Source organism: Protopterus annectens, chromosome 7.part0 (assembly GCF_019279795.1).
Source record: "Protopterus annectens isolate FY-2018-M chromosome 7.part0, PAN1.0, whole genome shotgun sequence".
Classification (NCBI taxonomy): Eukaryota; Metazoa; Chordata; order Ceratodontiformes; family Protopteridae; genus Protopterus; species Protopterus annectens.
Genome location: NC_056739.1, coordinates 1,683,006,217 through 1,683,022,365, shown reverse-complemented (window position 1 = coordinate 1,683,022,365; position 16,149 = coordinate 1,683,006,217). Strand labels below are relative to the sequence as shown.

The following is a 16,149-nucleotide window of genomic DNA, read 5'->3' as shown; positions in this document are numbered from 1 at the left end:
ATGCATACAGAAGTCCCCGGGGCCAAACTTGGACTAGAGCGTCTCTGCTGGGTTGGCCTGGTAATGGGAATAGGGTGAAAAAATCTCTGCACTTGCTGTTTTGGGGAGTAGCAAAAGGTCACAGCAAGGCTGGCCCCACTTGAGAAAAATTTATCTCACAACAGAGTCTTTCAGAGACCACTCGTGAGGCATGAGGATAGCTCTGCTCAACTTGTCCGCGATTTGATTGGACTTCCCGGGGATGTGCGTTGCTATCAGAAAACGCTGAGAAGAAATCGCCCATTGCCACAGTCTGAGTGCTTCTCGACACAGGGGTAGGACCTGGTTCCGCCTTGTTTGTTGATATACCACACTACAGACATATTGTCCGTCTGGATTGCTATCGTTCCCAAGGGAAGAGAGTCTTGAAGGGCTTGCAACTCTAAAAGCACTGCTCTCATCTCTAGAACATTTATGTGCAAGTGGCATTCGTCTGGTTGCCATGTGCCCTGGACAGTTCTGCCCTGATAATGCCCCCACCCGATCAGGGAGGCGTCCGTTGTCAGAGTAGCAACCGGAGGAAGGAACAAAGGGTCTTCCCAATAAGAGCTGAGGGAAGACATCCACCACAGAAGATGATTTCTGCATGTTTGCGTGATCATAATGGTGTGAGACATTGGAAGTTGCTGGTACGACCATTGCGTGAAGAGCATCCATTGAAGGATTCTCATGTGGAATCTGGCTAATGGAAGCAGAGGTATGGCAGCCGCCATAATCCCCAACACTTTCAGAACTAACCTGGCTTTGATTCTGTTGCTGCTGAAGAGGAGCGAGACCATTTTGTGTATGTCTGTTATTCTCTGATCTGTTAGTCTCGCAGACATGTTGATTGTGTCTAGATTTGCGCCTATGAAGGTAATAGTACGACAAGGCGACAAAACAGACTTTTCGAAATTTATTGAAATACCTAAATTTTGACAAGTGCGAAAGGTGTAGTCCCTGGCCATTAGAAGAAGATGCTTGGTGGGAGCTGTAAGGAGCCAGTCATCCAAATATGGAAACACCTGGAATCCTTGTCGTCTCAGGTGAGAAGCTACCACTGCCATGCATTTGGTAAACACCCGGGGGGCAGTGGTGAGACCAAAGGGCAGGGCCCTGAATTGAAAATGACTGGTTCCCAGCCTGAAGCAGAGGAATCTTCTGGAGCGTCTTTTCATTTTTATGTGATAGTACGCATCCTGAAGATCTATAGAGCACATCCAGCTTCCCTTTCCCAAAAGGGGAAGGATGGACTGCAGCGTGACCATCCGAAATCTTGTTTTCTTGACTGACTTGTTCAAGATACTGAGATCCAAAATTGGTCTCCAGTCCCCTGTTTTCTTTGGAACTAAAAGAACCTGGAGTAGATTCCGGATCCTTGCTGGTCTGCTGGAACTGGCTGAATTGCTCTTTTGCAAGCAGCTTTGAAATTTCCAAAGCTGCAAGATCCCTTTGAGTGGGTGGAACATCTGGAAGGGATTTTTTTGATTGGTTTGGAATGCGAAAGAAGGGAATGGAATAGCCCTCGGAAATGATGGACTGTACCCATTTGTCTTGAGTCAGGGATAGCCAGGCTTTTGGGTACAGTGACAATCTTCCCCCGACTGCCTCCGAAGGTAGGCAGTCGGGCAACACCTCAGGGATGCTGAAAGGGCTTATCAGAGAAGACTTCCCGATTGCCCTGGTTCTGCGGACCCCCCCCTGCCTCTAGGGCGATGTCTACCATTGTTGTTCCCCCCTCTGCCTCTGGCGGGGAACAGACTTTGTGCGTCAGGCGAAGTCCCTTGAGATTGTTTGCGGAACCACATTTTTCCACTTTTCTGGCCTTTGGGGTAAGGCCTAGAAGGAGTAGAAAAACGGACTCCGACGGCAGAAAGAGTCTTGCCATCAGTCTCGCACCTAGTCAAGGTTTCTTTCACTTGAGGACCAAAAAGAGATGATCCATCAAACGGGGAATTAGTGAAAGACGTTTTAAAGGGGTCCGCAAAGTTGCATAACTGCATCCAGGCATGCCTGCGTAAGGCCACACCTGTCCCTGCGGCCCTGCTCGCTCCATCAGCCGCATAAGAAAGTAGGCGCATGGAGGAGTTAGCTATGGAGTTCAGGGTAGCCAGCTGAGTGTTCATCTTGTCCTGAAAACCCTCAGCTGTAGGATCCTTCAACATATCACTCGCTTCCTTGATCAAGTCCCTTTGAAGACGAGTAAAATGGCATAGGTAGTTCAGCGAACGCATTGCAAAGGTCGCTGACGAGAACATCCGCTTCCCGTACCTGTCCATAGACCTGGATTCCTTGTTAGGTGGATGGACAGGCACCGAAGGATCAGCTAAGTTCCTTCTTGGTGGCAGCAGCTATCACCATAGCATCCACAGAAACACCTTTTGTGAGAAATTGCTTGTCAGTTGGTGCTGTTATAAATTTGGAGGGTCTCCTGGGGTAGGGTCCACTGAATCAGGAGCCGTCCAGGCCTTCTTGCAACCACCTGCATGAGGGGATCAAGGGGGACACCCAGGAGGTGGAAGGGCGAGAGCCAAACGCCTCAAGATACACAGATTCATCCTCCGAAGGGTTAAGGGCTGGCCAATTTCCCCTCTGTTTCAGGATCTCTAGAATGTCTGCGAAAGAGACATCTTCAGAAGGGGAACGTGGGGAACCCTCGGAATCCTCTAAATCTGTGTCAGAGGTGATAGACTCAGGTGAGTCTAAGTGCTTCCTCTTACACTTTCTCTTCCTAGGGGGCTCCCCTGCCAATTCAGGAGAGGCCTCTGAAGAGGATGAGATCCCCACAGGGGATTCTTGAGGAGCTTGCTCTCTGCGGTCTGGGATGAGGGAGTGAGTCGACATAACCAAAGGCACCGAAGTGGGAGGGGCGGACGGAGCCGACTGTGGAGTCGAACAAGGTTCCAACACACTCCGCATGACCTCGAATGCACCCCTGTCAGGCAGAGCCAGAGGTTCCCGCTCCGAGAAGCTGAGAACCTCCCTCGGCACCGACAGAGATGGCCCCGAGGCCGATGTCGGAGCCGAGCTCACCAGCCAAGCACCGAGAGGGAGAGGGGTCGGACAAGGGTCCGATGCCACTCACCCCTCGAGCCGACGAGGGAAGCCCGCGCCGAGATTCTTCAAAGGAAGAAATCGGAGCGGCGATGGAGCCAAGACAAATGTATCGGCTCCGACGCTAACGCAGTCTCGGTTCCGAGTCGCGCCCGGCCCGAGCCGAAAGGAGTCGGAGGAGGAATATTTATTGGAACAAGCTGAGGCATCGACTGATGAGTCGGACTCTGGAGCATTTGGGCCAGTGCCTCAGACTTCAAAAGTCTACTCACTACCCTCTGGAGGTCGTGATCTGAGAGCCTCGATGACCTGGAGGAGTGAGATCTATGGCTCCGTTCAGACAGCAGGGGAGACGCTGGAGCCGAATGAACGGAGCCAAGGGACGGTGACCTCGATCTCTTTCTAGATGTCGGCTCCGATGGTATGATCGGAGCCGACCCATGACTCTAATGCCTCGGCTCCGGCCGGAGCCGAGGAAACCACTGAAACAGCAGTCAAAGACTCATCGGCTCCAGCCGGAGCCGATGAAGCAGTAGGCTTCGAAGCCTTAGGCCTCGACTCTGAAGCTGGAGCCGAGGTCTTAGAAGCCTTAGAAGGTTTCCCAGAAGACACAGGAAGGGAACCTTCAGGCTTAATTAAACCCCTCAAAATGAGTTTATTTTTTCTCTCCTGCAGGACTCTAGGGCTGATGGCATACAGCACAAGAGTCCTGCAGGTGTAAAGGTCCCAGGCAGTACACACAAGAAGTGTGACCGTCCGTCAGAGTCATTTTCTGACAGCACGAGTCACACTTCTTGAAGCCTGAGACCTTTGTATCCTTGGACATACTCAAGGAACCTGAAGTGTAATCACACACAAAAACGCACACACACAGATTACACTGATAGGATTAAAAGGGAAAATTATTTAAACTAAAGGTAAGTTAATAAAAACTCCCTAAGTAAACACATACACACCCTAAGGAAAGGGAGGAAGGGCCCGAAGGCCTTAGGGAAGAACTATATGTTCTTTATAAAAGGAGGGGGCTTGGATAAAGGTATTAAGGGATAATAAGTCCACTACACTAAGGGGAAAGAAAATTACACTAAACTAGCCTAAGTTTAAAGAAATTAAACTAGTCTAACTTTCACTAACCTGGAGCCGGTAGAAAACACACCTCGATCGCTGTAGCGGCAAACGAGATCTGAGGTAACTCACGCATAGCATTGTGGGATATAGGGGAGCCTCGAGCCGGTGGAACTAACTCTCGAGCTTTTAGAGTGGCCGAGGTCGGCTCCGAACCCAATGAAGGCGAGATAGACAACTTAACATTACACTGTTATCACCAAGAAAAACACAGATTGTCTTATAAGAACTATTAGGAGTACCTTTTAATTGTTTACAAGATAAAATAACCAGTCTTGACTTGTACAACTATTTTTCGATAAGTGAGCCATTGATTCCTGTCATACAGGGTCTTCCAAAGATCCATAAGGATAGCCACAGACCACCGATGAGACTCATTGTTGCTGGCCGTGGTTGGAGCATGGAGCCCTTCTCTATATTTGTTGAGAAGTACCTACTTCCAATCTTAGTTAGGAATGAGGTAGTGCTGAGGGACTCCAAACAGTTTCTAAGAGATCTTTTTGACTATACTAAAATGCAACCGACAGATGTGAGGTACCTGCTGGTCCCTATGGATGTACAGTCACTGTTTACCATGACTTCTAACCAGGCTGGCTTAATTTGTGGGGGTAGATACTTGCCCAAGTACAGTGCATATGATCCTTCATTGTGTCACCTGATAGATCTTTGTATGATAATATTACTCGAGAATATTATCTTTGTCTTTGATGATGTTTATTACCAACAAAGAGATGGTGTCGCTATGGGCACCTCCAGTGCCAATAGCTACGCTAATATGGTCATGACTCAATGGGAAGAGGAGTGTATGCTTTTCAACAGCAAGTTTTCATCAATATTTCTGTTCAATCGTAGATTTATGGACGACCTGTTTCTTGTTTGGACAGGCCGTCCTGATGAGTTAATTAAGTTTCATCAAGATTTGAACCCCTCTACCAATGTTTTAAAATTTTCTCTGAACTATTCAGACACTCAAGCTGAATTTTTGGATGTGATTTTAAGCACACTGGTTGATGGTTCCCTCTGTACCGGTATTACTATATTCTTAAACAGGTGATGAATACATGCCATCTCAATGCAAGAGGGGAATTCCTATAACAGGTTTTCCATAATATATATATATATATATATATATATATTTGCATTGAGATGGCATGTATCTATCACGTGTTTAAGAATATAGTTAAGGGACAGGGGTTGAGCGCCTCTAGGCTGAATGGGACAGATGGTTTTAAATCTGACTTGTTATGCTTAAAAGGCAAGCTGACTGATAGAGGCTATAAAGAAAAGGAGGTTGATGATATACTTTGTAGCATACCTCCACTTAGATCCAGTACAGCCAGACCCTACTACTCTGAACAGTCCACTGATTCCAATGGTAGGAGACCAACTCCCAGTAGACCTAATATCTCTGTTCCTCTAACTTACACTACTGACACTAGGATGACAATGAATGTTATTAAGAGACACTGGAACATATTAACAACTGACCCAGAGGCTTGTAGGTGACATATGGAGCATGTAATGTTTGTAGCTATGTAGACAGTAGTGGGTGTTTTGAACATCCTGATAATGGACGTAGGTTTGACTTTAAGGTGCATGCAAGCTGTCCGACTCCACATGTGATTTACCTTGCCAGCTGCATGGTCTGCCAAAAATTTTATGTAGGCAAGATGGATAGATCTCTGAAAGACAGGATTAGGAAGCATTTATACAGCATCCGTTGTCCTTCTGCCAGCAATGCCTTGTCCAAACAGGTTATGAACACTGATGCGAGACATGCTTTTAAGTTCATGGTGATTGACATGATAAACCCCACTGTCCGTGGTGGTGATATTAGAAACCTTACTGAAACAAGGGAGGTCAACAGGATGAATAGGTTAAGAGCAGATCAGGGCAGTGGTCTTAATGAAGAAGTCCCATTAAGACCCATTCTAAAGGGACGAAGCCTTAGAAAGTGATGATTGCTGAGTGTTACTAAAATATACACAATGCCATTATATACATTTTTTATTTATATACATTTCTTATACGTGTTATATGTATATTGTATTTTACATTACTTTTAATAGTATTTGCTTCAAACAGATCAATGTTGGATCAGAACTGAAAGAGTATTGACACATTTTTCAGGAATGTTTGAGTGATTTTAAATCCTATACAAGTTGTTTTATTAGTTTAATTGTTTTTTTATTATGCATACGCTATATTTATGCTTGCTTTAATATAATGCTTCAAGTGATTGGTTCAACCTGTTTGCCTCTCTTTGATAGATGTCTGCATATATATAAGCATGCTAGTTCATTCATTTTCTGTAGAAGGCCTGATGAAGCAGATGTGAAAGTGCTTACCTTTTTAATTTTATGAGCGAATAAACGTTTTTTCATAACTCCTGGCACTGTTTTATTCCACTGGTGTTTGCTGTTACACATTTTAGCTAAAGGATATGTTTGTAAAGGAGCAGAATGTTACAGAACTCTGGTGTTCATGTCAATGTACCAGGTGAGAGCAAGTCCGGTTACCCAAAGTATAACACAGTACAATTGTACTTACTATGGAAATCATCCCTAGATAATATTAAAAGGAAAAAAAGTATCATGGTAGTGTGATATCTGAAAAAATCTATATTTTTCTTAGATATGTGCAAGGGCTGAAGTGTGTGTGTGTGTGTGTGTGTGTGTGTGTGTGTGTGTGTGTGTGTGTGTGTGTGTCTGGGGAAAAGCTCACCAGCTGAATGTCAGCAAGGTTAACACTTTCAGTGTAGTACAGTGTAGTGTTGTATAAAGTGTGGTACTAATAACTTCTGTATTTGACTTTTGCTGTGGCTGTGAGGTATCCAAACATATATTTCTCTTCATTGTCAGAGTACATTCATATCTGCATTTATGCTATGGACAGTTAGTGCATGTATACAAGTATGTGTATATACGTACACACATACATAACGCAGACATATATATTTATATATATATATATATATATATATATATATATATATATATATATATACATACATACTTACATACATGGTTGTGTGTGTGCACTATATTACATACACAGATACATACATTATATATATATATATATATACACACACATTTACACACATACACATATATATATTTACACACACATATATATATATATATATATATATATATATATATATATATATATATACACACACATGAATACACACACACAAGCAAATGGGTTATATCATGTGACCTACTGGTTGCAGAAGGTGTATGTCAGGTAGGCGAGTAGAGGCAGGATAATCATAGAAATAAAAGGATATGGAAAGTTTTAAGGGTTGCTAGTACACTACAATAGTACATTCTTGGGACTTCTAAGGCGGCTGAACACTAACAGCTTAATCTGGCATGTTGTTTTGAATGCCCTCATGCTGATCTCCTGATCTCTTTACAGGCCATCCTACAGAGGTAAGGAAAGTTTCAAAACTTCTTCTTTCTGGTCTAGAGCAATTCTTTGACAGCTGAATGTGCAAATACAGTTCATTTCAAAATGAAACTCCATTTAGCAATGTAATTTTTTTCCCATGAAGGGCAACCAACTCCTGGCTGCATCATCTTTTGCGTTACACAGCCCCCCCCACCCCCACCCCACCCCCTCAGCAATACAAAGATTATCAAAACCTGACTAAATGGCCCAAAATCATAATTTAAACAAGTGGGTTTAAACTGATTATCCTCTTATCTTCACACCTTTCATTTCAGATACCCAGGCTGAAACTTAGAACCTTGTGGTACTCCTTCATACTGTAAGGTAATACTACATAATGCAGGTGGTGATATTATGACCAAAGGAACACTTTGGATATCTGTGTTTTAGGCAATGAACTCTAGAACCTCCCAACAATGTACCTCAGGAATTTGATCTGAACTGTCAGAGTGGCAATAAAAAAAAAAGTACAGATGTGTACACTTACCATAAATATAGATGTTAGAGTGTATTCACTGTTGCAGTCATCACACTTGGGTTGATTCCCAAAGCTGAAGAAAAGGGTGGAGGCAGTCAAGAAGACTGGGGGTGGCTAGGATGCCCTGCAAGACTGCGGTGGCATAGCCTGCCCTGGATTTGGAAAAGATAGGCAGGTGGTAATGCTTGAAGGTATGAACAGAAGTCCATGTTGCAGCCTCCAGGATGTCCCTGGTGGGGACCCCTCTGAGAAAAGCTGCAGAGGTGGAGGTTGGCCTGATGGAATGCGTCCTGACCCCCTTTGGGGGTGGTTTCTTCTGCTGTTTGTAGCAGAAATGGATGCAGTGTGCTATCCATTTGGAGACTGTTTGGGTATGGCCTTGCCCTCTGCCCCTGCTGTGAAGCGGACTAGCAATTGGTCAGTTTTTCTAAAAGATTTAGTCCTATCCAGATAGAATTTGAGCTGTCTGTGCATATCTAGAGAGTGCAGACTCCTTTCCCCCTTGTTTTGTGGGTTAGGGAAAAGGTAGGAAAATGAATGGATTGGTTGAGAGCCACACTGGACATCACTTTAGGCATGAAGGATAGGTTAGTCCTGAGTGAGACCCTGCCAGCATGGAAAATGATGAAGGGCTCTACAGCCATGAGTGACTGTAGCTCTGAAACTCTTCTAGCTGAAGTTATGTCCAGAAACAAGGCTGTTTTCCGAGAGGAATTTTACCTCTGCTGAAGTTGCAGGCTCAATGGGGAGTAGGGTGAGCTTTTCCAACACAAAGTTAAGGTCCCAAGCTGGGGTAGGAGCTATTCTGGGTGGCATTAAGTTGTTAGCCCCTCTTAGGATCTGTTTGATGTGAGAAGAGAGGTGCCTCTGTGCTGTAATGAGCAGAGATGGCAGAGGCATGAATTTTAATAGAGAAGGATAGACCCCTGTGTAGTAGGTCTGCTAGGTAATCCAGGATGAGAGATAGGGAGGGCTGTGCTGTTTCAGCTCCCTTAGCCTGGATTCAAGGTGCAAAACCTTTTCCACTTGTCTGGCCTCATGTATAACATCCAGGACTTGTTTGCTTAGGCTGGCAGCTGGAGGAGAGGTCAGGGAATAAGCCAGGCTGCCAGGTTCAGGGTCTGCAACTGTGGATGCATGAATTCTCCATTCTTCTGGGTCAGGAGTGTTGGGATCTGAGGTAGGTGCCATGGTGGCAGGGGTGACAGGCTGCGCTCAGCAGAGGGTACGTACCAGTGCTGGCATGGCCAGTCTAGGGCAATCAAGATTGCCCTTGGTTTTTATCCCCCATTTAGAGCAGAACCCTTGAAATGAGTGGTAAGAGGTGGAAATACATAGATTGAGAGGTTTATCCACTGGAAGGATAGAGCATCCACTTTCCAGGCCTTGCTGTGAGGTTCAGTGGTACAGAATTTGCTGAGCTGATTGGAGTGGGAGGCAAAGAGGTCCACCTTCGGGGTGCCCCATTTCTGGGTTACAAGGCTGAAGGTTCTGTGGCCTAGCTGCCACTCGTATGGGTCTAGCAGGTTTCTGCTTAGGTTGTGTGCCAGAGAGTTTAGGGAGCCTGGCAGGAATTGTGCTAGCAGGTGTATTTGCATGGCTGAGGCTGTGTGCCAAAGGGTCATTGTGAGCCTGCAGAGAGGATAATAGTGAGTCCCTTCTTTCTTGTTGATATACCGCATAGTACAGTTTTGTACCTACCATAAATGTAGATGCTCGCGTGTCTTCATTGCTGCAGTCATTACACCTGGGTTATCCTGCCGTCAGGCGGGCCTGCAGTCGGCCTGAGTTCCAAAGTCTTGGTCCGGCGTCGGTTGCTGTCACCTCTTCCCTGACGTCAGTGCGCCAGGGGTATATAAGAAGCAGCCAATACCATTTTCTTCAGTTTTTCTTGCCCCAGATGTCAGGTGCCCCCCAAAATGGTAGGCAATACATATTGCTAATAAAACATACAAAAAAGGTAAAAATAAAACCTTCAGTAACCAGTAAATACACCACATAGGTAGTATAGGTTAGTCCCAGATAGGAAAGAGGGGCTGGCGGGTGGGTAACCTGGACTGCAGCAGTGAAGACACTAACATCTACATTTATGGTAGGTACAAAACTGTACTATGCTCATCGTGTTTCACTGCTGCAGTCATTACACTTGGGTAGAATCCCAAAGTTGAGTTTGGGTGGCTGGCTCTATAGAGGATTTGGTGTGGCTATGAAGCCCTGCAGCACTGCAGTGGCAAAGCCAGCTTTGGATATAGAATAAAGAGGCAAATGGTAATGCTTGGTAAAGGTGTGCACTGAACTCAAGTTGCAGCTTCCAAGATATCTTTGGTAGGTACTCCTCTAAGGTAGGCAGTAGAAGTGGCAGTTGCCCTGGTGGAATGTGGTCTAATATTACTAGGTACTGGTTTCCCATGTTGTGTGCAGCAGAAACGGATACAGTGTCCTATCCACTTTGAAATGGTCTGCTTTGAAATAGCCTTTCCCTGTGATCCTGCAGCATATGATACAAACAATTGTTCAGATTTTCTGAAAGCTTTTGTTTTGTCCAAGTAGAAGCGCAATTGCCTGTGTATGTCCAAGGAATGCAGAAGTCTCTCACCTTTATTCTGGGGGTTTGGATAAAATGTTGCAAGTGAATAGTTTGGTTAAGAGCCACACTGGATACCACCTTAGGCATAAAGGTAGGGTTTGTTCGTAAAGAAACCCAGTCTTGGTGGAAAATGCTAAAGGCTCCACTGCCATTAGTGCCTGCAGTTCTGAGACTCTTCGTGCCAAGGTTATTGCCAGAAGCAGAGCAGTTTTCCATGATATACATTTTAACTCTGCTGAATTGGCTGGTTCAAAAGGAAGCAAAGTGAGCTTTTCCAAAACGAAATTGAGATCCCAAGTTGGTGTTGGTGCTCTCCAGGGCGGTCTTATGTTTTTAGCCCCTCTGAGGTACTGCTTTAGCAATGGGTGAGAGAAAATAGGAGGATCTGTGTTGTAGTGAGCCGAGATGGCAGAAGCGTGAATCTTAATGGATGAGAAGGATAGTCCTTTGTCCAGCATCTCAGTCAAGTATTGTAGTATCTGAGGAATGTTAGGTACCAGTGGATCAAGGTCTTGAGCCTGGTTCCAGGCACAGAATCTCTTCCACTTTTCTGAATAAGATTTCCTGGTGCTAGGCCTCCTGGCCTCCAAAATGACATCCATAACAGCTTTAGAGAGAGAAGCTGTCTGTTTGGCTAACGAATCTGCCATGCAGCCAGGTTTAAGGTTTTGAGCTGACTGTGCAGTATCTGATTGTTTTGCTGAGTCAGAAGGTGTGGAATTTGAGGCAAAATCCAAGGTGGGCCTTGAGCTACATTCTTTAAGACTGGGTACCAATGCTGGCGTGGCCAGTCTGGAGCAATCAGAATCATCTGTGGTTTTTCTTGTCTGGCTTTTAGGAGTACCTTTGTAAGGAGAGGCAGAGGTGGGAAGGCATAAACATTTAGGCTTTTCCAACTGAACGAAAGAGCATCCACTTTCCATGCTTGTGTGTGATAAGTCCTTGTGCAGAATTTTTGTAGTTGGTAATTCAGTGGTGAGGCAAAAAGATCTATATCCGGGCTCCCCCATTTTTGCATTATCATGCTGAAAACTTGTGGATTTAATTTCCACTCATGAGGATCCATGATGTTTCTGCTTAAGTCGTCTGCCAGAGTGTTTTTCTTTCCTGGCAAGAATTATGCTTGCAGATGAACTTAATAGGTTAGGGCTGTGTTCCGCAAGGTCATGGCTTGTCTGCATAGGGGGTATGAATGAGTGCCCCCTTGTTTATGTACCACATTACAGTGGTGCTGTCCATCTTTAATAGTAATTGTCCTGGATGTAGAAGATCCTTGAAAGCTGTCAGGGTATTTTGTACAGCCAACATCTCTTTTTGATTGATGTGAAAATGCATTTGGTCTGTGGTCCATTTGCCCTGAATACATTTTCCTGCCATGTGTGCTCCCCAGGCGTAATCCGAGGCGTCTGTTAAAGTCTGCCTGGCTGTGGGAGGAGTGAAAGGCTGACCCTTGTTAAGGTGACGTGCCTGTGCCCACAATCGAAACTCCTGTTGTAGGCAGGGAATTAGTGGTATTACTGTCTCCAAGCTGTGAGAATGTTGAGACCAAACACTTTTTAGGTACCATTGTAATTTCCTCATATGCAGTCTTGCATATGGAATTAGTAGTATGCAGGATGCCATGAATCCCAAGGCCTGCAGAATTTTTCTTGCAGGGAGTTGGGACTTCGTTGCCATCAACTGAAAATACTGAGTCAGTTGTCCTTGTTTGTCTGTCGTGAGATAAGCCATCTGGGCCGTTGTATTTAAGCTGGCACCCAGGAATATTATCTCTTGTGAGGGCACTAGTTTTGATTTTTTTTCGTTTACTGTGTACCCCAGGCAACTTAATCTTTTTACGTACGCCAGATGCTGTAGAAGAATGTCCTTGCTCTCTGCTTGAATCTGGCAGTCATCCAGATATGGATAGATTTGAATTCCTTTTTGTCTGCAAAATGTAATTACTGGTGCCAAGCACTTGGTAAAGACCCTGGGCGCAGTAGATAAACCAAAGGACAGTGCAGAGAATTGGTAGTGCATTGAACCAGCTATGAATCTGAGGTATCTTCTGCAATTTTGTCTGACAGGGACATGCAGGTATGCCTCTTTGAGGTCCAAGAAACACGTCAAGCTTTCTTGCCCAACATGGGAAGGAGCTGTTGTAGTGTCAGCATTTTGAATTTCGGAACATCCAGGTAAGTATTTAGAGTGGAAAGGTCCAGAACGGGTCTCCAGACTTTGTCCTTTCTGGGTACAAGGAAGAGTCTTGAGTAAAATCCTTGTCCTTTTTCCTGCTGTGGTACTTTTTGAATAGCTCTCATGTCCATGAGAGCTGTAATTTGTTTTTGTGCCTCTACCCATTGATTTTGTGGCAGGTCTGGCATTCCTTTTAGCCTTGGAAAAGTGTGAAAGTGGAACCTGTAACTTTGAGACACAATATTCAGCACTCATTTGTCTTGGGTGATTGCTTGCCAGTTTTGAGAAAAAAGTGCTAGTTTCCCGCCTAAGGGAGCTGCCAAAGGGAAGAGTTTGGCAATGGAAGGGGGAAGTCATTGGGACTGTTTCCTGTAAGGTTGTGACTCGTCCTCACCTCCTTTTGGGTTTGTAGCACCCCACTGTCGTGGTCTGTAAGGCCCTTGTGGCTGAGATCTGCCTCTTGGGCCTCTGTATCTGCCTGTTTGTGGCCTGTCTGACACTGGAAAGGACCAATTTTTTTGTAGGCCAACTTCTGCTAAATCGTGGTGGCTGTACCTGTAAGAAATCCTTCACTGTTGGCATAGATTTTGCCTTATCCTCCATTTTCTTTAATACCTCTTCTGCCTTAATACCAAATAAATAATCTTGCTGTAAAGGAGCATCCAATAATTTTGCCTTAACATGATCTGGTAAACTTTGTTCTTTTAACCAAGCATGTATTTGAATCACAGATCCTGTAACTGCTGCTCTACAAGAAGCTTCCAATGAATCAAAACCACATTGCAAAGTATGCTTTCCCACTTGTTCAGCTGCATGCAATAAATCCTGTATTTCCTTATAATCAGGTTGTTCTGCATTTGTACTCATTTTCTGTTTTAATTGAGACAGTAAGTATTGTTGATATTTAAGCATGTGAAACTGGCAATTTAGAGCCCTCACTGCTAAAGTTGCAGAGGTGTAAACTTTCTTTCCCCATCTGTCTAATGCTCTAGAGTCCCTATCCGAGGGAACTGGATTCTTAGCCGTGGAAGCCTTAACCCCTTTGGGACCCTGGGAAATAGTTTCTGGGTCAGCAACAGGGTTTTTATAAAGAAATTTGTGAGAATCAGGGACTCTGTAGTACCTGTCTGGTTTGGCTGGAGCTGGGGGTAAAGAATCAGGATTTAAACTAGATTCAGAGAACACATCATCCACAATGTCCAACACTAACGGAATAGCAAGGGGCCTGTGCTGAGGCAGTAAAAGAAAGTCTCTGAGCCTTTTCTTGGATTCTGTGTAATCCTGGCCCTCCCAATGGAAATGTTCCCTCATGGTATGTAAAGTTTCCCCAAAAGAGTAATCCTCAGGAGGAGAGTCTGAAGGAATTGATTCTTCAGCATCAGAATCCTCATAGGGGGGTAAAGAATATCCCTGGTCTGAAGAGGAATCAGAATAAATCGAAACCTGGTCAGAGGAATCATAGTCTGTATCCTGCCTAGGCCTTTTATCAGGAGGGGAATAGGAACCTGATCAGAGTTATCAAGTCTTCGGCCATCTTGAGCATCTGTTTTTTAAGCATGGAAGCCAGTCCAGGTGAATGCTGTACTTGCTTCTTTGTCTTTAATGTAGGCTTAGTTTTGGCTGTAGTTGCAATGGTAAGTGAGTAGGTCTGAAAACACCCTCAGAAGCAGATGTTTTCTCAATGGCTCCGGACCCATCTGAAGGGTTAATCTCTGTTGGCCCAACACCTTGAGTATCCAGAGGCCTAGTCACCTCCACGTGGGAGTTGGTCGTGGCCTGTGGTTCTGAGGTAGCGGGTGTCAGGGGCTGCGAAAGCACCTCACTGAAAACAGGGGAACCGGCGACTGGCCTAGAAGAGGCTTCGTAGTCAGTTTTGGGCCTCAGATGCCTTTCCTTATCTTTATCTTTGCGTTTTTTGTGCATTCCGGTTGTCGGTTGTTCTGACGGCATTGTATAATTAAACCTTTGCCCAAAGTAATGGCGAGCAAAATCAAACCGATTCGAATTTGAAATCTCAGGAGTTGGCTGACCGGCACTTGCGAACTGCTTTTGCTTCGGGCACTGCGCGGCAAGAATGACTGAAGAAAATGGTGTCGGCTGCTTCTTATATACCCTTGGTGCACTGGCAGGCGACCTGTAGTCGGCCCGAGTTCCAAAGTCTTGGTCCGGCGTGGGTTGCTGTCGCATCTTCCCTGACATCAGTGCGCCAGGGGTATAAAAGTTGCAACCAATGCCATTTTCTTCAGTTTTTCTTGCCCCAGATGTCAGGTGCCCCCAGATAGGAAGGCTGTAAAGATAAAAATATGCCAAACAACCATGCATATAATACTATAAACATTTCCTTCATCTACAAGCAAATACACCACATAGGTTGTATAGAGTTGAGAAGTACAGACTAGTCCCAGCAAAGAGGGGAATGGTAGGTGGGTAACCTGGACTGCAACAGTGAATACACTCAAACATCTACATTTATGGTAGGTACACAACTGTACTATGTTCATCGTGTTTCACTGTTGCAGTCATTACACTTGGGTAGAATCCCAAAGCTGAGGTTGGGTGGCTGGGTCTAGATTGGATTTGGCGAGGCTAACAAGTACTGCAGAACTGCAGTGGCAAAGCCTGCTCTGGATTTGGAGTAGAGAGGTAGGTGGTAGTGCTTGGTAAAAAAGTGTGCACTGAGCTCCAGGTTGCAGCTTCTAAAATGTCTTTGGTTGATACCCCTCTGAGGAAAGCTGCTGCTCTGGTGGAATGAGGCCTAATGCCCTTAGGCACAGATTTGCCATGTTGTGCATAACAGAAGCAGATGCAGTGTCCTATCCATTTGGAGATTGTCTGCTTTGTAATAGGCTTTCCTTGTGGTCCTGCAGAATATGCAACAAACAGTTGCTCAGTCTTTCTGAAAGCTTTTGTTTTGTCCATGTAAAAACATAGCTGTCTGTGTATATCCAAAGCGTGCAGAAGTTTGTCCCCTTTATTCTGGGGATTTGGGTAGAAAGTAGGCAAATGAATTGTTTGATTTAAGGCCACATTGGAAACCACTTTTGGCATGAATGTTGGGTTTGTCTTGAGAGAAACCCTGTCCTGATGAAAGATGAGGAAAGGTTCCACAGCCATTAATGCCTGTAACTCTGAGACTCTTCTTGATGAAGTTATTGCTAGGAGCAGAGCAGTTTTCCATGACAAGTATTTTAGATCAGCAGTGCTGGGTGGTTCAAATGGAGGCAGTGTTAGTTTTTCTAACACAAAATTGAGG

General features: G+C 44.9%; 1 protein-coding gene across 1 annotated transcript in view; it reads right to left on the bottom strand.

Moving 5' to 3' along the window:
- Positions 1–16,149, bottom strand: part of ABHD2 (abhydrolase domain containing 2, acylglycerol lipase) — a 1,158,770-nt gene that overhangs the window by 778,295 nt on the left and 364,326 nt on the right. The window contains 1 exon segment of the mRNA XM_044078196.1: positions 1,825–1,838. Coding sequence (XP_043934131.1) covers positions 1,825–1,838 — 14 coding nt within the window.